At 41.8% G+C, this 25,631-nt stretch overlaps 1 protein-coding gene across 2 annotated transcripts; it reads left to right on the top strand.

Annotated features, from left to right (window-relative positions):
- The first annotated feature begins 350 nt into the window (after positions 1-350).
- PTDSS1 (phosphatidylserine synthase 1) lies at positions 351-25,269 on the top strand. Of its 2 annotated transcripts, none has more exons than XM_088533587.1 (13): positions 351-556; positions 3,747-3,838; positions 5,387-5,431; positions 6,829-6,953; positions 10,180-10,338; positions 13,542-13,693; positions 14,049-14,190; positions 15,109-15,221; positions 16,827-16,892; positions 21,519-21,618; positions 22,778-22,846; positions 23,385-23,454; positions 24,760-25,269. In XM_088533587.1, exons 1-13 carry the CDS (start codon positions 378-380, stop codon positions 24,867-24,869), a joined length of 1,422 nt encoding a protein of 473 aa, XP_088389713.1. In that variant the 5' UTR covers positions 351-377; the 3' UTR covers positions 24,870-25,269. The 2 variants fall into 2 exon arrangements, with proteins under 2 accessions (XP_088389713.1, XP_088389711.1); XM_088533585.1 differs by having other exon boundaries at positions 24,757-25,269.
- Positions 25,270-25,631: the final 362 nt, after the last annotated feature.

Here is a 25,631-nt window from a genome sequence, read left to right as displayed (position 1 = left end):
TCCCGGTCCCGGTCCCGGTCCCGGTCCCGGTCCCGGTCCCGGTCGCGGTCGCGCCGCCCCCGCCTCACCTGCCCGTCGCGCGGCTCCTGTGCGCGCGGCGCCACCACGCGGCTCCCCCCGCCCAGGCGAGACCACTCGGCAGCAGCGGGAGGGGGGGTCGGCAGCGCGGGAAGGCTCCGCGCCGCTTGCGCGAGGGGGCGGCCCGGCCCCGCCACCCCCCCCTGCACAGCGTGGGCGCGCCGGGCAGCCGCGCTCTCGCCCCGCCCCGCCCCGCCCGCGGGCCTGGCGGCGGCGCGCGCGCGCACGCGCACGCGCGCGGCGGCGGCAGCGGCGGCTCCGGGCCGGGGCGCCCGGCGGGGAAGCGGAGCGCGGCCGCGATGGCGTCGTGCGTGGGGAGCCGGACCCTGAGCAAGGACGACGTGAACTACCGGCTGCACTTCCGCATGATCAACGAGCAGCAGGTGGAGGACATCACGCTGGAGTTCTTCTACCGGCCGCACACCATCACCCTGCTCAGCTTCACCATCCTCAGCCTCATGGCCTTCGCCTTCACCAGGTGCGCGGCGGCCGCGGCCCGGCGCGGGGACCCCGCGTCGCGGTTCATTGCCCGGGTTGGCGTGCGATTCGGTGCGCGCTCTTGGGTCGCGCTCGGCGAATGCGTCCATGTGAATTGCAAAAGTAATGGTCGAGTGTGGGATGAGCTACGGAAGGAGCGTAAGGAAAGTTAAAAACGGCATAGCTGCAAATTGCTTGAGTTGTCCCTGCTCCTGGTGTTACTGGCGCGTGGCCCCGAGGCAGGTGCGCGCAGGGATCCTGTCCCTTGGGTGGCAAATCCCGAGCCCGGGCGAGAGGGCCTGCGGATCCCGGCTCCGTGCCCTGGACGTGGCTCCGCGCTCCCTTACGGCGTTAACCGGAGAGCCCTGTACGAGGGCTCCTCTTGTGCCGCTCTGTGCAACTCTCCTCTCCCCTGAGTTGGTTGGGCCCGAGCCACAGGGCAGGTTCAGAGCTGTTGAGTCTCCCAGGTCCACAGGACCTGCTTCCTTGTGGGATGCTTTGGGTTTCCTTCCAGGAGGATCGCTAGCGTTTTGTTGGATTTGTCTTGTTTTCTTTCTAATTTCGATGATTTCTTTAATTTTCTTGCCCTTCCTCCCTATTTGTCTCTCAGCTCTACTTCATTTCCTATGTATAAATATACCGATTGACTTCCCTTTAACTGCTTCTCCTCACATTTGGAAGCTCCTCTTGCTCTTTATTTTTTCTCTACTGTTCCAACCCTCACCCCAACGCTTAGGCGTTTCCTAAGCCTCCATGGAGGTACCACATTGCCAATCCCATGGCTGTATCCGGGGCACTGCCCACCGGAGCAGCCAGGCGGGAAGGTTCCTTGGAAGCTTCTCACATGTGCCCCTGGGTCTGGCCTTCCTATTCCTCTGCCTGCCTGAGTCTCCAGTGCCTGTGTCCCTGTTCCCACTTCCTGGGCACACCGTGTTGTGACAAATGTTTTTTTTCCTTTGCTTCCTCTGTGCAGTCAACTTGCATCGTAGTTCTGCTGATTGAGGAAGGAACTTACTTGAAGTAAGTTCCACACCAGGGGGTTTCGTGTGATGTATTCCTACTGACTTTGTTAAATGCATTTTATTCTTTTTTTCCAGGAAATTTGGCACAGGCGTGCTAAAGGAAAATTCACAGGCATTTGGGAATACGGGAAGCAGAATTTAGGGGAAGTTCTGGAGGACTGTGGGGTTATATTGCTGAAGGACTGAGCAAAGCGACACCCATCACAAAGGAAGCAGGAATAAAACCTATGGGGGTGTAGGACTGCCTTCTTAAAACAAAATCCCTGGATTATTCAAGTTGATTAAATGGGATGATCATGTATTTAGGTTTGTTTGGGGGAGTTGCTTTGCCCCACCTCTTCATTCAGCTAACCTCGTGTTTTTTTTTTTTCTTTTTTTTTTAGTAACATTCTAGTGTAACGTAGTGTTGCGGAGCAGGCAGGAGAGGGAGGGGAAAAAAAAGTTAGGTGCTTGTGCTGTCCTTTGTTTTTTCTTGTCTTTCCCTCCAAAAACCACAGACTTGAAAAATGCATTGCTGAAGTGGGTTTAAATTGAGAGAATTTGCTTCTGCCCTCCCATGCCAGCTTCAGAAACTTCACGCTGCATGAATGCTTGTATTTCCAAGTCAGCATCAAAGTTTCTCAGGCTTGGTGGGGAGATGATGTAGCACATTTTCTTGATTGCAGCTTATTGAGATTGTATCTTTCCCCTAGCAGCTACTTTGTTTCCTTTTGTGTGTTTTGGTGTTCTCCAAAATAACTCTTCCAGGAAAATTCTGTGACTATTACCCTAACTAGTGAGGTTGTCACTCCCACCTGATTTTTAGCCGCTTCTGGCAAAAAGGTAAGATAGATATCTAGCTCTTTTGAAAAAAGCTACTCTGAAAATAAAATACCTCTGCCAGTCATTCGGCCTATTGGAATGAGATTTCGATGGTCAAGAAGCCTATGAATAGAGGAAGCACAAGGTGTGTAAAGGTTTTGCAGGATAGACAGCGTTGATTTGGAGGGTGGCAACAAGACCAGGACAGCCTTCCTGAGGCTGAGCAGTGCTCAAAGACCTGATATACAAAGATGAAGCCCTTCTAGCCCAGCTGGCACTAAAATTAAGTGATAAAATCACGGTCTCTTCCACTTCTGCCGTGGTTGCACTGAATTAGACAGTGTTGCGACTAAGGTAATACGGTCACTTTTAAAATAATAATAGAAAACAATCCCCACTTGATGGCACTTGTGATAACATGTTATAACAGAGGGATGTGAGTTTGTTGGGGGAGACATTGGACTGTGAAGGGTCCTGGGTGTCATGAAGCTCTTGTGCTTGCTGAGGGGGCCAGGGTTGGTCTCTGGGGTTTATAGCTGGCATGAGTGTCAGACCGTGCAGAACTGCTGCTGGAAAATGGCTGGTAGATCCATAATGGAAAAAAATACTCTGTGAGTCTCCAAGACTCTGCAGGAGAGAAACCTTTCACATTCAATTTAGGTTTTCCTAGCATGCCGTAGGATTAATACCGTGCTTAGGTGCTTCATAATGGAGAAAGTCTTCTGTGAAGCTGTTATGGATCAGATCTGAGGGAAAGGGAAATAGTTTGACAAGGTGAGAGATACAGCAAATAGATACTGTGGGGCACGTTTATGTTGTTGCAGATTCTTTTCTGAACCATCCAGAAATGCGACAGATGCTTTCCTGGGAAGAAAAGATCTGTGTCGAGTGTTGTGGGTTCTTAGGTCTCTTCTGGCTGTGAAATAACAGTAGCACAACTAATAGGTGCTAATTTATTCCAAGTTTTGCCTTAATAAAAGCACTGCAATGTTTCCGCCGTCCCCTGCACCCAGGCTTGCAGAGTTTCTGTCTCGGTCTGTCTCTGTTAGATAAAAGTACTTTAGATGATGTTTCTGTAAACATTAAAACAGGAGCGTTTCTCATTTTGCTATAATCACTGTTGAATTGTCACCGCTGAAGCCATACTTGTGGCTTGAATGTATAGATCGTCTTGTAAGAAAGGATCTCCAGAAGTGCAGAGAAAACTCTTCAGTGCAGTTAGTACCCTGATTTGGTACACAACCAGTGTGCTTATTTCCTATACTTATTTCTCTATAGCCTATATTTAATTAATGTGATATCTCGACAGCCTTTTGAGTTCATCCTCAAAATGAAACCTTAACACTGTGGTATTGTCTGTCTCTTCAGGGATGATTCTGTCCCAGAGGATAATATTTGGAGGGGTTTCCTCTCTGTGATTTTCTTCTTTCTAATCATCAGTGTTCTAGCCTTTCCCAATGGTGAGTAAGGTTCATACTTCACTTTCTTACATGTAAATTTCTCTTTATTGTCACTATAATTATTTTGATTTTTTTAAAGTGTTTTAAATGCATTTTTTCTTTATTCTTTTGCATTCCTTTATTGTTATGGAACAGTCTAAAAGTGGGTTGCAATGATACCAAGTAGAGATATCAGTAAAATGCAGGTTATTTATAGCTTGTCTGTATCTAACAAGAAAGTCGGCTCTTCAAAATCACAGTGTCCCTATCTGCAGGCTCGCAGTTATGAAGGAATGATGCTGCCTAGTCCTTTCATAATGCTTTGAAGGAGTCTTCTTCAGTGTGCTTTAAACAGAGCTGTTATTCTAGATACTCTCAGAGGTATAACTCCTTATGTAAATCACTGTATCAGAAGCCAGGGCATGGTTGGGTGCGGAGCCTAAATCTAAATCACATCATTGCAGTAAAACTGCAATTGCTTGGTATAAGTTTATGTTGGACAAAACCTTTAGTAACTGGGGGGATGGGAGACAGAAAGTAGAAAGGCTAAAGCTTTTGTGATGCTTAATGCTGTAGAGGAAATGCTGGCTTGCCTATTTTATTTCTTTAATTTTTACATACAATTTCTGAGTTTAAACGAGATTGACATTGTTCAGGAATAGATGAACATGAACTGCGGTTAAGGTAAATTTCTGTTTCTGAGTTGTAAAGTGTTTTTCCCATGTTTGAACTTCATAAATTGATAGTTGTCACAAAGTGCTCCCTGAAAAGCCGGATGTCAGAGAGAAGAATGAGGTTCATGCTTACAGGGATGAAAGAGCAATCCACAAGGTGTTCTGAAAACATCAGCCACTTCTTAGTACTAATGAATGATTCATGTTTAGAGGTTTTTGTGCTTTCATCAGGCTGCTATCTCCTGTTAGTTGCATTAACTAAGAAGTGTGGGAGGGTTTTTTGCCTTTTTTTTTTTTTTAATTCTAATAAAGTCTTTTTATTTCTGTCTATAAGATAAATGGTGCTGATATTGATAAGGGGTATAGGTATCTTGCATCTTGTTAGATACATGATATTCAATTTAGAAGTTGTAGGAGTTTTGGATTTGCTAACAGTTCATGGCTATCTGAAAGTTAAGCACAGTGTTTGCTAGTGCTCAGAAAACTGAATGTAAGGACTTAATTCGGAGCGAGCCATGCAAGACTGAGCTGTGGTCTGTGGAAACCAGAGGAGACACTTCAGGTGACACTAGGGTTATATGGTATCTGCAGACTAAACACCACAGTACTGTTCTGTAGACATCTCCCCTAGGAATAATTGAACATTTTGTCTATTTTGTCTACACTCTAGCAATTGCTCTTTCTCCTCCCAAATATCCTGTCACCCCCCCCAATTTTTTTTTTTTTTTTTAAATGTATATACAAAAGGCACCCAAAGCTTTGGGGTATGTTGCAAAGTTTTATAAAGAATGGGTCTGTGCTTATGCCAAAAGCTCTTCTTTTGAGCTAGATCTAAAAACTGGCTCTGTCATTCTTGCTGACTGTCCTCTAATAGGTTTTTGTTTACTGTCCACAGGACCTTTTACTCGCCCGCACCCCGCATTATGGAGAATGGTTTTTGGTAAGTTTTATATTGTATTTCTGGTCTGCTTGGTGCTTCTGCAGGATTGGCCATGGAGTCTAGGCTAGACTCTAAGTGTATTGTCAGAGATAGGCACGCTGGATTTAAAAGCTAGTCTCTTCCTTTTTAGAAGGACTGTGAATAATTCTCTCTTCTACCGCTTGATAAAGCTAAAAATAACTAGCCTCCTAAAGTAGCTGATTACTCATCTGTTGACATTGAGAGGGTAGTTGGGATTAGATAGTACTCTTAAAGAATCCTGCTGCTTGTGAGGGTTTGGAAAAGGTCCTGCTGCCTCTTTGTGGTTACAGCAGCTGTAAGTTAAAAGGACCTTCTCAGTGCTGAGCGGTTCAGAGCTTTGACTCCCTGTGCTCTGGCAAAGAGACCTCTCGCAAAAGGAAGAGCAAGATTTTCCCCTGTGTGATTGTGCTGCTCATGGCCTGGCTTGCTCGGGCGAGCTTGAAATCAGAGCAGGGGACAGTGTGTTCATATCTGTGTACCTGTGCAGAGCTATATGGCTACTCCCAAATTAGTCTTGGTTAAATCTTCTACGTTTCTGCTATTAGACGTGCAGTGGGGAGGAGAGTTGAGCTGTGAACGTGCCAGTGATGCAAAGCTGCGCGCCCGGAAGGTCGATGAGGCTGCTGTAGTTCTACTCGTAGGACACTTCTTTCACTTCTAACCAGAAGAAAATCGGTATTCAGACTTGGGGAGGAGAGAGGGCATAGTCCCAAATAGCATTGCAGAATACAGAATAGGGTTACGGAACTTAAATCGTCTGAAAATATATCATGAGCCATCTTATTTTTAAAGCTTCAAACAGCAGATTGTCCATTTCACAGAAGTATCTCGGGTGTGATGGTCTGTTAGAGTAGATATGCAATTATTCTTCATTGCTCACAGAGCTCTGTATTGCCAGGTGGGATTATTAAACTGATCATTGCGTTGAAACCTGCCATACGGGCCTAGAGACCTACATTAGTGAGACTGACAGTGTTTAATCAAGGGGTCAGAGCCAGTACAACTGCGGGGTCCTAATGTGCCTCTTGCTAAGGAGCTTCCTGAGCCCTGTGTTGTGCTGCTCATGTCTAAACTCTTCAGGTTGGTTTTTGTTTTGACTGGGTTCATGCAGTCAAGCATATGTAACCTCACAGGAAATGGGAAATATGCACAGGGCTGGATGCTTCAAGATTGCCATCTGACTTGTCTCTCTAAGTTTTTTTTGTTTGTTTGTTTGTTTGTTTTTTGTTTGTTTGTTTGTTTTATTGTATGTAGGAAAATCATTTGTGAGAACTTGACAGTAGATACCGAGCTCTAGTTTGAAGGCAGCTCTGAGGACTCTGGGTGCCGCAGAGCTTTGTCAGTGAACACGTTTCTAAAACTGAGTCTTTTTGCAGGTCTCAGTGTGCTCTATTTTCTCTTCCTGGTGTTCGTGCTCTTCCTTAACTTTGAGCAAGTAAAAGCAGTAATGTACTGGCTGGACCCCAATCTCCGATATGCCACAAGGGAAGCGGATATTATGGTATGTATCTGTGGCACTGCGCTGTGCGTTTTGGCTAATTTGCATGTAATTTAAGTGGGCGGGAATGGGTAAATCTGAATTTGCTTGCATGAGCAGGGCAAGTTGGTATCTGTACTCACTAGAGTCAACAAGGCTTTTGTATCAACTGCTGCTATTTCTTTCCCATTGAAATCGATGAGTGAGAGAAGCAGCCTTCTCTCTGCTCTTTCGGGCTTTCAAATGGGTGCAGTGGGGAGCATGAGAAATGTTTGAACTGGAGCTTTGGATTCCTTAATAGATATGAACCTGGATGTTGCAAATACTACCATGATAAACGTATCTAGATGATATGATATGTGGCCTTCAGATCAGGTTTTTTGACCTGCTGTGGTGCTGCCTTACATGACCTTTGGTTTTGCCTTATTGCTGTGACTTGGCATGTGCCTGGCACGCTGTCGAGTAGGTAGAAGGCCAAAAAGAGCAACCGCAGGCTCTGCTGCTTTTCAGCCGCCCACTGAAGTAGCTAATGCTGGTGCTGTTGGGAAATCGGATCCCCAGGCTGTGATCTTCAGTGGTGCAGAAAGCAGGCTTGCTTCCCCACCTCTTCAACAGCCCGCAGGGAGATTTCCGTGCAGAGAGCTCCCTTCAGGAAGGGGCTGTAGCGCAGGGGGACGAGATGGTGGCGGGAGGCATGGGAAGAGCACGAGAGGTGTATCGGGATGCCGGCAGAACAGGGGCGAGCAGCTGAGCAGCAGGCAGGGGTGGCTGTTGCAGGAGTAGAGAGGCCTCTTCCACCACACTGCTGCCCACCCCCTGAGCAGGCTGCCTGCTGTGCCGGGGTCTGCAGATCCGTTTGCGGCACCCACTGCCTCTTGTAGGGTAGGTGCCGTTCTCAGGCTCCTGCCTCAGGGGTCAGGAAATGCACTGGTCACCTCCTGCAAAAGGCCATTTACTGCCATGACAACTACCACAGCACCTAATTATCAGTGGCTGCAAGCTGCAGCCCCGTGGCACATAAAGGGGAATGCAAATCTCCACAGTGCAGTTAGTTTGTGTCAGCGGCCTCACGGCGAGGACCATGGGCAGCCGCTTCCCTGCAAACACCTGGATGCTTCTTGCGCTGCCCCTCAGCACCGGCACCTGCTCCGAGGAGGTGAGTGATGGCAAGAGGGGGAGCCACTGAGGGTAGAGGAAAGTGGGGGATCACCAGGAAGGCAAGGCAGTTCCTTGAGGGAACTCCAGCCTGGGGTTAGTGGCATTGCGGAGCCACAGGAGGAGCTGGCACGAGGAGGAATCTCAGTCTGCGAGTCACTCACCTGCCTCTCCTGTCCTCAGAGTTAGGAATAAATAGATTCAAGCTGAGGGGACTAGTATTACTGTGGACACAGAACTGCACTAAAGCATATTCCCTGACTGCAGCAGTCAGCAAAAACTTAATCTGTGCTTCCTCCAGTCTCATTTTGAGTTGGAGTAAACTTTCCGTGGGAGAAGGTGCACAGCAGTGAAGGCTACAGCTTGGTGTCTTGCATGGGGCTAGCACAGGCGCTTGAGTATAAAAGGAAGCTGAACACTTCTGTGTGTGTATGACTGGCAGAAGTGCAGTTGGAAAGAAGTTATGGGAGAAAAACCTCTGTAAAAATAATAAAAGCCATAGCTCCACAAAAGAAATATAGTTTTAGAGCAACTTTACTGTGTCCACTCAATATAGATTCACAGATAAAATGCTGCTGCTAGGAGCCTGCACCTGACATTTTTCAGTCAGTGCTTCTCATCCTTTTCTTTAGGGTATGAAGCACAGTGACTTTATGTGCATATAGATCACAGTGCCAAAGTGACTCCAACTCAGAGCTTGCTGTGCTTTGAGCCCATATCTCTTTTTTTGTATATATGTACGAAGCAAAAGAAGCAGAAAGCTGGAAGACAGCTCTAGTGTATGTGGATTTTTCCCCTATTTTGCAAGTGTACCCCATCGCAGAGCAGGATGGGGAATAGAGACATTAAGTCTGGCAGTTTCAGACCTGTGGATAGAGACATTAAGTCTGGCAGTTTCAGACCTGTGGATACAGGCAGTAAAGCTGCAGCTTTGGCATCCTTCAGGTAAGTGATTCACGTTCCAGTGAGTGATCATCAGCGGTGCCACGTACGAGAAGCAGCACCAAGGGACACTTGCAGCTTCCATAGGGAGTGTGCAAGATGGGAGATTTATCTGGGCGACTTTCTGCCTTCCTGTCGTTGTGGGGGCCAGGATCTCCGCCCCCCTTTTTCACCTTGATCATGGCTCCTTTGCACTGGAATAAGTTTTGACCTCAAGGAGAATTTAGAAATTCAGCAGCACCGAGCAGTGCTGTGTTGCACCTGCAGGTGGCAATGTGTGTTTTAGGAGGATATTGATCAGCGATTTTAGTCTGTTTGCAGTTGGGAATAATCTTGTTTAATATGTGCCCAATGACAAGACAAAACTCTGCTGATGCAGCCTCCAGATGGAATACAGATTTTTTTTTTTTAATTGGGCAGTGATTTCTAGCACTCACTGTGCAATATGAAGAGAGAACATATTTCCTTTGATATCAATGACTAGAATACTAATTATCATTCTTAAGGAATCTGCCATTCATCTGTGGTGGAGCACTTGCGGGATCATTCTGATTCTTACTTCAGCCATGTGTCCAAATGTTCTGAATATGAACGTGGTCTGGGAAGTTGCTTTGAGAACAATAAGACAAAAAGGATGCTCAAATGATCATTGAGGAGAATAACTTGTATATGGCTCTGCCCCAGGCAGACTGATGGGGATTAGCCACTGATGAGTACATCTGACCACCAGACAGCAGGAAGATGAGGAAAGGTGGATATTTCAAATCACACTCTCCCCCCACACACATACCTGCACACAAAAGGCAAAGAACTATTTTCTAGAGTATTACTGTTTCCTGTTTTTTTTTTAAAAAATGTTTTATTGTTTCCTGTTTTTTTTAATTGTTTTATTACTTCTCCTGTTCTTTGGTCACATAAAATGTACTCCAGGTTCCAAGGTCTGTGTTATCTCCTTTGAAATTAGAGCTGTATTATTATGGCACTTAATAGTGCAGGTGTTCTTGGTCAGAAGGAAAAGGAAGGGCAATAATGCCTTTCTCATTCCAAGCTTGTTGCACTGTATAGAAAGAAGTTTCACTATTCTAATGCTTCTGAGGTTAGCTGTTCATTGAGGCTTTTTTTTTTTTCCTTGTTTGTTTTTTGTTATTAACAGGAATATGCTGTGAACTGCCATGTTATCACCTGGGAGAGAATCCTCAGCCACTTTGATATTTTTGCCTTTGGGCATTTCTGGGGCTGGGCTATGAAGGCTTTGCTGATCCGCAGCTATGGGCTGTGCTGGACCATTAGCATCACCTGGGAGCTCACCGAGGTAGGCCGCCCCCTTCTCCCTTGTGAGAGTGTGAGAGACCTTACTCAGGCTGAGTGCTAGAAGGTCGACTGGGTAGTTCTCAATACAGGTTGATATTTTGAGCCTATAAACCATATGCAGAGTCACTGGTGCAGTGAAGAGCAGTAAGTCAGGGTTTACACGAGTTGTGCAGATGATGGCTTACTAATACTTGAAGTAGGGTGAAAATCTAATTCAGTTCATTGGTGCCATCTGTACTTGTTTTTTCTGTTGTTACCCTTCTCAACACTTGCGCTGTTTTAAGTTCTGACTAGTATGCTCTGATGTATCAGAGTTCTTGCAATCCCTGTGATCTACTGCCTGCCCTCAATACAACACTATTTCAATACTTTGTAAAGTGGGAGTTACGTGTTTACCATGCAGTGAAATGGAAAAGGGGGATACCTATGGAAAACATGAGGAGACACATGAGGAGAAATCTATGTGAAATGACAAAACGCCATGCAGAGTGTTGTGGTCTCGAGACCTGAGCGCACAGCCATGTTATTTTTTGTTAAAACACACTAGCCCCAGAGCTGAGCTGGCTCACACAGTGTACTGATCCCCTGCACCATGGTTTGGAGGACCACTTATTTTTGCTAAGAGTTCTCCCAAACACATGCTTAAGTCAGTTGATTCTTGGCACTTTAAAATCCTATTTCAGCTAAATGACTACAGATGTTTAGTTTAGGCAGTTGACTTCACTCAGGCTGCTGGTCTTTATTGCTAGATCTGTTGTTTCTGCTATTCTACAATTGCACAATTCAGAAAAGAAAAAATCTAATTTTGACCCTTTTTTGAGGGGGACAACATATTCTAACATGTCAATTTTCTGCTAAGTGTGGAGTTATCACCTGAATTTAATCTTTCAAGTCTCATTTTGCTGTAACATTTTCTGTCTTGAGGATTCTTGGCCCATCTGTCAAGGCATTTATAATTCAGAAATGATAAAGATCTAATTGTCTAAAATTAAACTGCTATGTTCGAAAATACTGTTGCCACTAACTCCTTTACAAAACATGTTTTTAACCTGTGTGATTCAAGGATACTCTTTTTTTTTCAGGCCATTATGAAATTATTCAGTTAAAGATAGGTGTTCTACAAGTACTTATCCGTAAAGCCCAACAGCTTTGCTGGTTATTGTGCTCCTTTTTCCTTCTGGAAAACAGGTTCAAATTTGGGCATGTTTCACACACACTCTTATCATTCAGTAGATCAGTGCACGACCATCGTCTTCAATTTGACACCACATGAGCTCTCTAGTATTCCCTGTTGCTGAAAGGCAGATTACCAGAACACAATGTGTTGGGTAAGGTTCAACATATAGAAGGCCTATCGCTGCTCAGATGTATTTTTTTAAATGAGTTAGTTGATTCAAGAGGGTCATTAGAAACCTAGAGAATTTATCAGGGCAATTACACAGGGATTTAGCCGTGCTCTCCTGTTAACGCTAATGGGTTTCAACTGGCTCCTCATTCTGAAATGGGACACTTGACTTACGCTCCATAATATCACATGAAAGTTGGGATCATGCAGACCTTGCTCTCTTGTTCTGAGAATGGCCAGCACCTTGGAGATGAGCTGGTAAACCCTTGTGCTCTCTTTTTTGCTCCCTTATTAGCTGTACCCCATGACACCTTTGTGAACTACTGCGGATTGAGGTTCATAGCCTAATGCCCCTTTCACGTTAGATATTCTTAAAACCTTGAAAATAAGCTGTTTTGTTATACTTCTGCCTTTGCAGGGGTAGTGTCGTTGCCAGTATCAATCACTGTAGCATATTATAAATTGACTATGATTTACTCTTAGTTTCTAGCAAAAACGTTCTTTTTGTTCCTTTCCCTGCATTTGAAGTTTTTGGATATTATGTGTTTGCCAACAAATGACCCTGTTGTAAAACCCTGCTATTAACCTTTCACAGACACAAATCTATTTTTACATATATGTATGTCATCTAGCGTGTGTATATGTATGTGTATATATACATATACATGCATGTGTATGCATATATATACATATATATATACCTACCCATCAGATAACATACATACGTTTATGGAAGATAAGAATGTTATCTAGATTGCTGTGTGTTTTGTTATGCAACTTCATGAGTGTTTTGAAGGGGGCCTTCAAAACATACAGGCCTCTTGGTTTCCAATACACAGCTAACTCTTTAATCTCTAGTTTGGGAATTACTTTTTTGTTTTGTTTTTCCTCCTTGTGGAATAGAGAAAACAGGGAGCTGAATCCATTTCTGGGGCCTTAACTATGGCCCTCTGAGCAGTCAGCCTCCTCCACTCTGTCAGAAACATGAACTCGCCAATTTTCAGATACTTTTAATTGATTTACTGGTGCTTCATGGTGAGCTAAGGTGAGCATTAAGTTCAGAAAGCAACAGATGGCTTCAAAAGCAAATGATTTGTGTCCTCTCCAGAGGAAATCTTTAAAGGGCTGAATATGTGAACCTGGATCCAGATGGTGGCTACTTTGCAATATGGTGTTGGTTTGCTTCTGGCCTCATTATCAGTATCTTCATCACAGTTAGTGCTTACAAGAGACCAAATTGACGCGAGAGCAGAGCATCCCCTTAAGCCACTGATAATCAAGGGTGGCAGCAAAGCAAAACTGGTTTTGTCTGAAATGCTGATGACTCTGAGTCACAAAATTCCTTTAAAATGGTGAATGAAAGAAAGCGTTGAAATGTACATTAAATTTGAACAAGCTTTAAGTCTTGAATTTCAGCGTGCTTTAGTACTGGCAGTTGTTAAATGGCCTACCTGTCACATGTTGTTGCTGGTTTAGAAAACAAGCTTCATAAGACTAATTTGAGGAGGGGAAAAAAAAGGGCACAAAATCCCCTCACTCCTCTCAAATCTGCAACTTTTTTCTTGCTTGATGCACTTCTGTGACCCTCCCATGTGTCCTCTGAGATGCCAAAAGCTGCACTAAAGCCTTCTGTGCTGCACAGCCCCCATAGGGAACAGGGAGCCGACGGAAACCTCTCGAAACATCTCAAAATCCTGGAAGGATTTTCAGGGCACTTCAGTGGGGGTCGCGCGTGTCCGTGAACTATTGATGTTTACTGAAAAGCTAATTTTTATGTGTGTTCTGAAAAAGTAACTTTATATATGAGTTTTATAGGAATGCTGTTCCTCACCCAGAATCTTTTTTGCTGTATTTTGTAGCTCTTCTTCATGCATCTTCTGCCTAATTTTGCTGAATGCTGGTGGGATCAAGTCATTTTGGACATCCTGCTTTGTAACGGGGGTGGCATCTGGTTGGGCATGGTAGTTTGTCGTTTCTTGGAGATGAGGACCTATCACTGGGCAAGCTTCAAGTAGGTCTAAATTTAATATTATGCTTATCAAGCTTTATGTTATAACATTAAATTCAATTTCTTAGAAAATAGTTTACTTTGCATATGTAAATGTATATGTTATAGAAATAATATGTAATTTGCATTTGCTAATGGTGCTGTGTATTTACTGTAAATGTTAAATTCCATCTCATAGTGATATTGCTGGATAGCACATATTCCTAAATGTGATTATTGTGTGTGTGTGTGCGTGTGTGTGTGTGTTTCCTTTGCTGTCCAGGGAATAAGTGTCTGTTCTGGAACCTCAGTAACACAGATATTGCTTTTTTCCCCCTTGCATCTTTCTTGCCTTCACCCCAGTCTTCTCTTTTTCTAGGGACATTCACACGACCACAGGGAAAATCAAGAGAGCTGTGTTACAGTTCACCCCAGCCAGCTGGACCTATGTTCGCTGGTTTGACCCGAAGTCTTCGTTTCAAAGAGTGGCTGGAGTCTACCTTTTCATGATCATCTGGCAGGTAGCAAATAAGTTCTGTGAAATCAAAGCTGCCATCAGCTCAGTTACTTATTGGCAGCATTTGGCTAGAAGATACTCTAATGCAATGTGTGTCTGTCATTGAAATGCACAATTAAATGAATTGATAATACAGCGCTGGTCCGGCCTTTGTTCGCAGGAGTTATGTGATAGTTCAGGAGTGTAATTACAGAATCTGTGGGGAAAAAAAAAAAAAACCCGAAATGTTAGAAATTGCTGTACTGGTAATCAGATTATTCTTTGCAATTGGTGGTTTTTGAAACTGCTAGACAGGTTTTTCTTCCACTGACTGTTGGATGAGTCACTGATACTCAGAACTCTGGCCTTGGTCCAGCAAGACTCCATAATATGTCCCAACCACTTGTGTGTAAATGCTGAAAGACTTCACTAGAAACAATTCTGGTGTTTGTTGTGTTGTTATTGTTTGTTGTTTTTTTTTTTTTTTCAATGTGCTGAATTTATTTTTAAAAGAGAATCAGAATTGTTTGAATTTTATAGATATAATCTCTTCTGCTCTTTATCAAATTTTCCTCAGTCGTTCATATCTGATTTAGGATGTAGACATTTCAGATTGGTATCTGGCCTCTTAACAGGCTTCTGGAAATAGACTTAAATGCTTTTAACAGGCTTCTGGAAATAGACTTAAATGCTTTTGTAGAGGTGCCTAGGGGAGAATTATTTGTTTTATCCATATATTCTTTGCTTGCCCTAGAGTAGGAATTTCAGGCTTTTGAAATCCTCAATCCAACCAGCAGAGTTGCAGTAGAGCGTAGTTGTCCTTAGGTAGCTGCCATATTAATCTCAGCCTGTTTTGTATAGCAGTTCCATAAGAGCCATATTAATTGAACCCAGACAAATGCAGCACAAAGTATAACCTTATTAACCGCCTTTTTCTTTTCAGCTGACTGAGTTAAACACCTTCTTTTTGAAACATATCTTTGTATTCCAAGCAAGCCACCCTTTAAGCTGGGGGAGAATCCTCTTTATAGGAATTATTACAGCACCCACTGTAAGGTAATTTTTGGTGTTTTTTCTTGGTGTTTTTTCTTACATTTGGAGTACCTTGCCCAAGAACTGCATATAGTTTGTAAATAAGTACAGCACATTTTAAGAAATTTACGCTTTTGCTGCCATACCCATAGTAAAACACCCATGATTTGCAATAAAGCTTTTTTTTTTCTGCACCGTACATCAATAAGGTAAGATTTGTATAAAAATCCATTTTATAGGGATTTTAGGGATACAGAACATGTCTTTTTAGTCATGTGTTTGTATAGCGTTTGCCTGTGTTTTGGATTAGCTGAATATTTCATCCTTGAGGATTGCATGCAAAAGGGTCTGTATTCAAGAGTCAGATGCTCACTATGTCCAGATGAGGAGAAGTAGAGCTGCTGAATTTTCTTATTCGAGCTGCTTCCTTCTGCCTGTCTGTGGGAAATACTAGCTTGTTCTAAGAACATTACTGCATCCTGAGCAGCAGAACAGCATGCAGTGTGTGATGAGGATAGAAGGACCAGATGGACTGCCTTAAAAACCAAGCTTGTTTATAGTTCTTGTTAAAACAGCCAATTGTCTTGTGCTTCCTTTTCCTGATGGTTGGCTAAAGCTAAATTGTACTAAACTGCTATATTTTTGATGGTAAACTTCAGCACACAGTGAGTGAAATGGCTGTAGGTAGCAGAATGAGCTCAGTTGTGAAGTTAAAGAACCAAGGGAATTCCCATTCAAGAGTAAAGTGACATTACCTTGGACAATGCAGCAGTAGCCTTGTGTTGCTTTATTCCTAAAACTCAGCATCCTTTATAGCTGCATAGTCTCTTGAGTTATGAGCAGTGATTTCACACTCTTTGCTGAATCATCATAAGCATCCTAAAAGCATCTGTACAAATAAGCTTTGAAGTATTTTTATGGTATTTCAAATCCTGTAGAAGTCTGTCCTTAAACTGATGTTGTTTTGTTGAATTAATAATGCCTCCCCCATATGTTAGTTGAAATCAAAAGACAGAGGCTGAAAAAGGAATTTTGGTCTCACATCCTGGGATTTCCCTAACTATACTCAAAACATTTTCAAGTATAAAGGACGCACCAGAAGGGTGTCCAGACGGTTTCCAAAATAAGACAGAAATTGTGCTGTGCTCTTTAGAGGATAAAGTGTCAGTGGTCAGAGCACTTGCCCAGGATGTGGGAAACCCAGATTCAATTTCTTCCAAGATTCACACCCACATATCTCAAGAAAATGCAGTTGTTAAATTAAAAGACAAACTGCAGAAGTGAGAGATCCTCTAAATCTTTTGAAGCTGTTGTGCTTTCCCTAAAAGAATTGAAGAATTAGTGGAGGAGAGACTGTAGGAAAATACGTAGCTTTGTTAGCCTGCTGGTTTGGGTACCTTTGTACTTCTTGCTCTCAGGACTATTTTCTGTGTTGCTTCAAGCTATTCAATTCTAATAGGGCAGATTGTCATATGTATTGAAGTCATCTGGTAAACCTCCAACATGATTGCCTGTGATTTCAACCATCAGCATTTGTCTTGAGTACAGACATATTCATAACATACAATAGTTTTCTAAATGTAAATATTTTAGGAACTTTCAGTAAAGATTTTTTTTTTCCCTTTGCAGGCAATACTATGCCTACCTCACAGATACACAGTGCAAGAGGGTGGGAACTCAGTGCTGGGTGTTTGGGTAAGTGCTCTTGTGTGCAACCTGAAGCTCTTGTGCAAGTGTTAAGACTGTGTCCCATGCGGGAACAGGCTTTGCATGAGACCAGTCCCTATCTAATGTTGTGTTTTAATATAAAAAACAGTACAGGCAGATTTTTCTGCAAGTTCAGAAGAAAGGAAAATCCTAAATTTGGAGGTGTAACATGGGAAGTGATGGTAGAGTAAGAAGAATAACAGAAGGAAAAACTGGAAACTGCTGGATAAAATTAGCCTTCCTCAGAGAAGTGTTGTCCTTGCTGCCATATTCTCAATCATGAGAGAAAAGCTTTTGCATCTACCCCTTACCTGTTACTAGGTTATTGTTCACTTGGCTGTCAAGGGGGTCACTGCTGCTCTTAGAGGATTCACAACAAAAGACAGTGACACTAACCACAGTTATGAACTACTACTGTTCACGAGGAGAAAAATGGTGGTTGCTTTGGCTGCAGTCTCTTTCAATGCATCTCTCGGGGGAGATCTTTAAATAAAGAGACTGCAAGATTGCATCTAGTGAGAACTTCCTTAACTAAAATGTACTGTTCTCAAAACCAGAAGCATATGCTGTTGTAGCATCTTTAAAAGCTCCTTGTAAATAGATAATAGGTAAAATATAATTTATGTCCAGAAAGCTTACAGATGGGCAAATATAGATGTTAAATCTTAATAAACCCTGCGTGTGTATAAGTATGCTTTTCAAGAATCTCATTTCTGATAGACATGATTTTAAATTAAAACAACTATTTCATTTTGATTTTCAAGTTTAGTGTATTTCTCATCTCCAGAATTGTCTGAACCATTTTGGTGTTTAACAGAAGAAGCTATTACTGTCTTGACTTAGAATAGCACTGCAATGAGCCATAAAATGCTCCAATTTCATTTAAAGATAGCACTTTAGCAAACTGTCTTTCATCTTTACTGTTAGTCTCAGAGATGTCATCTTGTTTTAGGAGCAGTGCTGAGCAGGAAGGCTTATTTCCAGGCACACCCCAGTGCCTTAAACAGCACCCCTTTCTCAACAGTAATTGAGACTAGAGCAGAGCATGCTGCAGTGTAACTCAAGGGATTTCTACTCTTGCCTTAAATATAACCTGGAGAACATGGCCCATGTCTCCTTGGGTTTGCTGGGCTCAGGTATTCACCTCTTTCACTGACATACCACTTTCTGGGATGGATCTAGTACCATCTTCAAGTTGTGATCATAACATCTAAGGGACAGTAGCTCTTTGTGCTTAGTTTTACCAGTGTTCAGCAGGAGTTAGTATTTCCTGTAAGCCCCCTTTTTAGGGAGGAACCTGCACCCCAAGAATCAAGGTGTGCATTACGATTCCTAAGGAGAGATGTAACATGCGTGACCCTTAAAAATACACTGGTCTTTTTTAGTGATTGTTGCAGGGTAATCTGTCTTTCTGGGTTTGCTATGGCATGTTTAGTATTGAAGATGGCTAATTAATCACACTGTCAATATGGCTACTTAATGTACAATTAGAATCAAATAACCTTGCTCTGTGCATAAGTATCTTGACACGATATAAGATGTGTATACAAAAAAGGAAAATTTTCAACTATAGATAGTAATTTTAGAGTCTTATAAAAGACACTTAAAGTAATTTTGGAGGGAGAGTTTAAATTTTGCCCTATGAAGAAAGATAACTTTGTTTCATCCCAGATAAATATATATATATATATATGTATATATATAAAACTACTCATTTATTAAGGGAAATATCATGCTGAGCATTTGTCTTCTGGCTGTGAAGAATTGCTGTGGTTACAACAACCATGACCCTTGTCAGAAAGGTCTCACCAAACACATTAATCTATTATAGATCAGCAAATAGATATGCAAATATCTTTTAATGATTGCATAAAGGAACCGTAGTAGAATATTGGTCTTCAGTCTGATCTGATGGTGAGAAGTGAGCCTGGAAAAAGTAATTTCCTTAATACTGCTTGATTCTGTAATCTGCCAGGAAGAAAGCAAAGCTAAACTAGGAGTTCCTGCCATTTACTGGAAAAACTGGGCACTTCCAATGATTTAATTACCTTGAATAGTTAATCTTTGAAACTATTTAAAGCAAGTGTATAGAATATTATTTCCTCAACCACTGATTTTTTTTAAAAAAAACAAACTTATTTAAATTGTGAAATACTTAAAGGCACACATCGCATTTGTTACAACCAAACCATGGGAGTAATTAAAATCAAGGCTCTGTGTTTATATTAAGCTGTATACTCTGCAGCTTCAATATATACTATAACGTAACTCTTAACAAATGGACAATAAATGACTTAAAGCATAAATATAGCCAGTGCCCCAGGTCTGCTGGAGACTGCACTATTTTCATTAAGACAAAGCCTTTCAAAAAGGGTTGCCTGTAAAGATTTTAGAAGACCTTTTCTGTTGAATAAAAAGTTAGTGTATTTAGTAATGTGAAGATTTTCATCAGTCATCAGTAGAACACTTACAGCTTTAACTATTAGTGTTCTTCTGTCTTAATTGTATTTACCTCTCCTTTTGAACAATGAGGAGCTCAAGTTTTTGATAAAAATAGTAGGAAGACTAAATAAAGGCATTACAAGCAGCTGTATACATATATTTTTGAGAGATTCTGTTGGAAATAGCTTATTGTTTTGTTCATAGCTTCAAGTATATCATACCCATGTGTATTTGTTTCCTGGTAGTGGTCTTTTTGTCCCTGCTGCTGTACTTTAGTTTAACTAGTTGATTTCTCCTCCAAAAATAATATAAAATCAAGAAAGAAAAATAACTGGTGACCCTACAGAGTACTGCAGCTGGCAAGTCTTTACTAATATGCATCTCAGTAACTCGAAGTATTGGTTAGTAACGTGTTAATTCAACAATTTTAAAATGCCTTTCTGTAGTCCTCTCTGGATTTTTTTGTAGTGTTGTTGTTTTTGATTTGTGATATGAAAGAGATGAGGGAGAAGTCAGAGAAGAAGCACATGAAAGAATAATTTAGAATGTATTCTGGAAAGCTCCACAGCACAGAAAGGTGGCTCCGAATGCCAGCCTTGGCAATTTCAAGCTTTAACAAGTATTAGAAGGAATTTCACTGTGACAGCATTCCACATACATAATTTCAAAAAAAAATTGAATAAAAAGCTTTAAAATTATTCTTCTGAATTCTTATTTGCAAGGAAATAAGATGATATAAAGAGTAGGACTTAATATGTTCCACTCTTCTTCAATAAACACTTTCAAGGAGATTCGGCATATTTTAAATTTGTAAATCTGGAGGTTTCTATGGTGTAAGATGGTATTTATCATATAAAGGTCTGTAGGGCTGTGCTGATTTACCCACCCTAATGGCAGATGTGCCCCATAGCTTTTGGCCCAGATAAACCCAGAGGAGGAGGACTCGGAAGTTGTCTGTCATTGCGTGTTGGGCCCTCTGCCTTTGGCACTTGAGGGACCACCAGGACAGCCTTGTCAAACCATTACAGGGTTCTGCTCAGCAAGGAAGGGTTTGCTTACCAGATTGCAAGGGGCACTCCTGAGAACCAGGCGCTTGGCCCCGCTGAGCGTGTGGTAATTCATATTACAGAGCACAAAAATAGCTGCAATGTACTCCTCGCTCTCGGGTCAACTCCGCCATCCCAGTGGTTGTCACGCATACGCTAAGTAGTTTGCTTTAGACTTGCCTCAGCTTGAAAGAGTCAGTGTCCTACGTGTTTGCTGCCAGAAAGTAACTAATTAGCAATAAGTAATATTGACAAGGGTTTATGTTAAAAAGATGTAATTTTATATCCAGGACCTGCACAAACTGAATATATATGCATGGCAGGAGACGGAAGCTTTGGATTCGTAGCCCATCATTCCACGTGAAGGTGTGGGCATGTTTCTCCATATCTTTGAGCCTGAAAAGATGTAAGTATCTGGTGGTATCAGAGAAGTATCTCTGATATCAACAGATATATTTGTCTGGTGATATCAAGGAGGTGGAGATGCTTGTTTTTTATAATGCCACATAGGAAAGTAAACATTGCAGTTTTCCTCTCAAATTTCTCCACAAATTCTCTGTTCTTCTAGCGCCAGCCTGGGTTGTACATGTAAACCAGATCACATGTGCAATTTCAGAGATTTAGAATGCCATTTCGCACTCATTTTCTTAATAAATTCTATCAAAAGTGACCGGAGTAGCTACTGGCCAAAGGCCTATGTAGACCTGTGGTAAATAAAGTTGGTTATGTCTGACAGCAATGTTCAAATCCCATTTTCTTAGTGGACCCAGCAGGGAGTCAGCTGGCTGCTCAGCATGGAGGTGAGACCTGGGTTTTGTGTGGGCTGCAGCGCAGGAGCAGGTGGAAGCAGGACCCTTGGCTGTTGTGCGCCCTCCTGCTCGGTACCTGCACAAAGCAGAGGCCCATAGACCTGTGAACTGCCTGGTGATCACCCCCGCTATGCTGCTTATGCTGGAGTATAACACAAAAAAAATAAATTTCCCAAAGTATTTTAACTAATGCTATTAGAGAATAGCACTTATTTAGAGCTGGCAGGAATTTGGCTTGTACATGTGTGTGTTGCATCTCTGGTGTTTGTAACCTTTCTTTTTTTTTTTTTTTTCCCCTCTCCTTCCTTTACCCACAGGGTTATTGCTTTCCTTGAAGCTATTGTGTGCATAAAGTTTGGACAAGATCTTTTTTCCAAAACACAAATACTCTATGTTGTGTTTTGGCTCCTTTGTGTGGTGAGTGAGATTTTTCATGTGAAACATAAAGCAGAGCAAAAACACTGAAAGCAGCTTCTAAATAACTTCCTCTATGGAGCAGTGACAGCAGGGGGCTGTTGTGGGAGAATGCTGGTAAAGTTGCATGCCCTTGAAAAAGAAATGTGAGATCATTTAAAACATATTTTGAAGTGACTGGAATAACTTTTCTCACATCTTTACATAGCCGAGTTTACTGGCGCTTTGGAAGGTAGCGGTGAAACAAAAGCTAGAGCTTTTTGTCTGTATGAGCAAAAGTACCAGTTCAACTGAGGATAAGTTTAGGGATGCTTCCAGTAACTCCTCTCCCTTTCCAGTGGGTGCTAATGAGAAGCACTAATAAGTAATGAGTGTTGTATTGCACTCCTGTCTTAAAATTGCATAAACATCCTTGTTTTATCAGGCAAATCATTCTTGCTCAGCCTGCAGCTTTCTGTACTTCAATGTGATTACTGCAAATGTAGCATGAAATGCCCATTGCCTAACCATAACTGTATGTCTGTCTTGCCAGACTTGTAATGATTCCAAAGACATTTTTACTAGTCAGTAAAAAATAAGGCATTTATAATGGATTGAGAAATTTATGTTTCTCCTTTCTAGCTGGGAAGACAGTTTGAACAGGTGTTAGGGAGTCAGAATTAACTGTTCCATTACTTAGTTTTATGATTTTATTCCTAAAACTTCAGAGGAGAAATAGTACTGAATTACTACTTCTCAGATCAGAGCCCCACAAAACTCGGTATGTACTCCAGCCTCTGAAGCATGGGGCAGGGGGGAGGAGAACTGTTATCCCTTCCCACATCCTCATGTTCATGTTAACCTACCTGCTTGGCAAGTGCCTTTGGAGGATGGTGGGTACCATGTGAGGGCAGAGGAAGTCACAGTGACCCTGTATCCTTGTGAGTGGTTTGTATGTAGTCCCCTTCCTGCTGGGAACTGCTCTGCGTGCTCCAAGGTGGCACCATGTTTGCCATGAACTTGGAGTGCAGGGCAGGACGCTCTCATCCTGATCAAAGTGCTGGCAAAAACAGCATGAAAGTCTCCGAATGCTCAGAACTCAAATGACCTTGAACCATCAAAGAATTTGTTAAAAAAAAAAAAGATTTATAGACTCTTACAATTTTTCTTCTCCCTTGTTTAGGCCTTTACAACTTTCCTGTGTTTATATGGTATGGTTTGGTACGCGGAATACTATGGCCACCGAGAAAAGGTATTTTATTAGGAAGTCTATTTTCGTTTTATACTGGAGCTTAAGTACAAAGCTTCTACATATTTAAATTCTTTACCAAAACTACCATACAAGGGGAAAGGGGGATGGTACAGAGTCCAATTGAAGTCAGTAGAAAGAACTCTGAATTCAGCAGCCATTGGACAGACCCCAAATTACATTGTGGCTTCTGAAGAATGCTGTCCTCTGAGTTACTCAAAATGGGGCTGTAATTTTAGCAGAGCATTCAGGGATGAATGGTTAGCTAATGTCCCCATTCTATAGGTGCAATGCTCAAAGAGTATTAAAAATACTTGGTTACACAACAGATCACATGACAAAATATGTGTTCTTAATGTGCCATCAATATCTTACCTCTTAACAAGGAAGGAAAGAGATTTAAGTATTGGCTGAATCTTTTGTTAGGATTTCTGCCATCATTTAAGTTTACAAGTCTAATAGGAAACCTTATCTGGACAAGGAAGAGCACTGACCACAGCGACCAGCATCCTAATGACATCTGTCCCTCTTGGTTTTGCAGACCTTGTCAGAAAGTGAAGACAGCCCATACAGTCCAGATGCTTCCTGGCTTCATTCAAAATTCACCAGAGGTATTGGCACCTTTACATGCACATTCTCAAAGTGGTAATACTGGAATTACTGGTCAGCACTAGGAAATGATGCTTGAGAAACTTACCTTGGAAGCAGTTTGTTTTACTTAGAAATCTCTGCAACAGCTACACACATAAATCATCTATTAAACTGTCTGTTTTTATTACATTTTGAAGAGACAGAAGGAAAAAAAGCATTTATTTTTAATGAAGGAACTTCATTTTCTGCAGCTATTCCAGACCATTCTTTGAGTGAAGGGTTTACACATTTCATAACTGTTCTGCACAAGTTCTCTCCCTGAATATTGCATGTTTGTTTTTAAGTAAACATTTAAATGTGAAGTGTGCTTTTATTCCTGCCTGTTAAAGAACAGTTAAGAATGTTCCCTGGAACTTATATTCTTCCTGACACTTACCTAGCCAGTGCAGTGCTGCTGATCCTGAATAGCTTCCTGTGTCCTAAGCAAAAGCAGCCCACAGCTCTGACTTCTTTTCCTTCCACTGGAGTTCATTTAAGTTACTTGTCTCCTCCTTTACGTCTTCAGTATGGATTTGCCTGTTGGAAGAAGACAAGAAACTGCCTCTGTCAGAGCTTATGCTCCAAGTGTATTTGTATTGTTTAAAAGTATTTGCTTGAAAAACACCTGCACAGCTTTGTATTTCATATGTGGATCTTCTAGATGCTGATGTTAATTTATTCTCAGTTTACTAAATTGGTAGATTTTTATATTTTGGCAAAACACACTTTCATTTGATTTTTTTTTCCCCAATTTGATATGCCATGCAAATCTGGCCAAGGAAATCTGTTCTCTGATTTTATTTATTTATTGCAAATTTTAGCTTTTTTCATGTTTTGCTTTTGAGCACTTGTTTAATCCCCCATTTTCTCTCTTTGCTGTATCGGAATTGAATGAAGGATACAATAGGAAAAACTAAAAACAAGACACGTACTCATGCAAGAAACTCCAGCATTTCTGTGACCTCACTTCCAGAGTTCTTACTTTCTGATAGTAGTACTTGCTGGTAATAAGTCTGGAGGTTTATATCATTCATGACACTTAAAGAATATTTCCCCGTTATTTTCTGCTCCATCAAACTTCTAATATTTTCTAGGAAAAAAAAAAAGAATTTTACAGTTTAAAACTGCCTTTTTTGTTAGACCACTAGATGGAGTACACGTATCAACCAGTTCTTATTAGCCTTAGATAATTCCTACTGTAAGCACTGTAGCTCACGAAAGCCTTACTGACTTTAAATCAATAGCTTGGGAATGTCAAATATATCAAAAAATTTATTTCTCAGCAGGTGCTGACAATAGTCCACCAAAACATTCAGCCAATAACGAAAGCCATTCGTCTAGAAGAAGGAACCGTCACTCCAAATCAAAAGTAACCAATGGAATTGGGAAGAAATAAGAATAGTCTCTGAAGATGTCCTGCAGAGTGAGCAGAGATGACAGAGGAAATTGGACCTGACTCTGAGTTTCCGCGTGGGAGATTGATTTTAAATTTAAAATTTAGAAAAAGAGCGGTTGAAGAAAGCAACCAGCTTTTCAGCAACAAACAGGGCCTAGTATCTTTCAAGATGGAGCTGCCAGCGTATTGCAAATCACTGCCTGCTGTCACGTGCCATTCACTAAATTAAATCTAATTTCTTCATCATGTGGCACCTAAAGCTACTGAAGAATATGCTGGAAAGAAAAATAGTTTTGTTATAGGAGATATACTCTGTTTTATGTTCAGGTTTTTCAAGTGAGGTTTTAATATCTTAGTTGAGGACATCAACACGAAGGTTAGTAAACTGATAAGCAGTTGGCATGGTTGGATTTTTTTATTTTACTGTGGTTTTGTTTAGTTGTTATCTAGCAGAGTACACAATCTTTTGAGTAAAAGCACCTCTGCCCTTCTTTATCAGTCTGACAACTAAACTTTTCCATTCAACATAGAAATTTCGTGCTTTTATCCAGCTGCCCACTTATTGAAATGCTCTTTCAGCCTGGTGACAGGGTTTTACCAGCTAGGAAATGGGTCCATGTTTCTTTCAAAGGATGCAGTTTGCTCTTCATATATGGTTCTTCTGTATTTCCCTCCTGCCTTCTGCTGGATTGTTGCATATTCATTTCTTAAGCTTTTTTTTTTTTTTTTTAACATCTTTATGAAAATCTGTTGGAAGGTAGA

This window comes from Tinamus guttatus, unplaced genomic scaffold (genome assembly GCF_059628265.1).
Source record: "Tinamus guttatus ecotype Peru unplaced genomic scaffold, ASM5962826v1 Tinamus_guttatus_pri_ptg000510l, whole genome shotgun sequence".
Taxonomy (NCBI): Eukaryota; Metazoa; Chordata; class Aves; order Tinamiformes; family Tinamidae; genus Tinamus; species Tinamus guttatus.
The sequence above is the reverse complement of the archived record's forward strand: the minus strand, read 5'-3'. Positions and strand labels throughout refer to the sequence as shown.

What these genes read in the sequence shown, in the direction of transcription:
- PTDSS1 (XM_088533585.1), top strand. Translation starts at nt 378, where the DNA reads ATGGCGTCGTGCGTGGGGAGCCGGACCCTGAGCAAGGACGACGTGAAC. An exon ending in TGTTCTAGCCTTTCCCAATG is followed by an intron (nt 3,839 to 5,386) that starts GTGAGTAAGGTT and finishes TACTGTCCACAG; the next exon opens with GACCTTTTACTCGCCCGCAC. An exon ending in TCATTCAAAATTCACCAGAG is followed by an intron (nt 23,455 to 24,756) that starts GTATTGGCACCT and finishes TTTATTTCTCAG; the next exon opens with CAGGTGCTGACAATAGTCCA.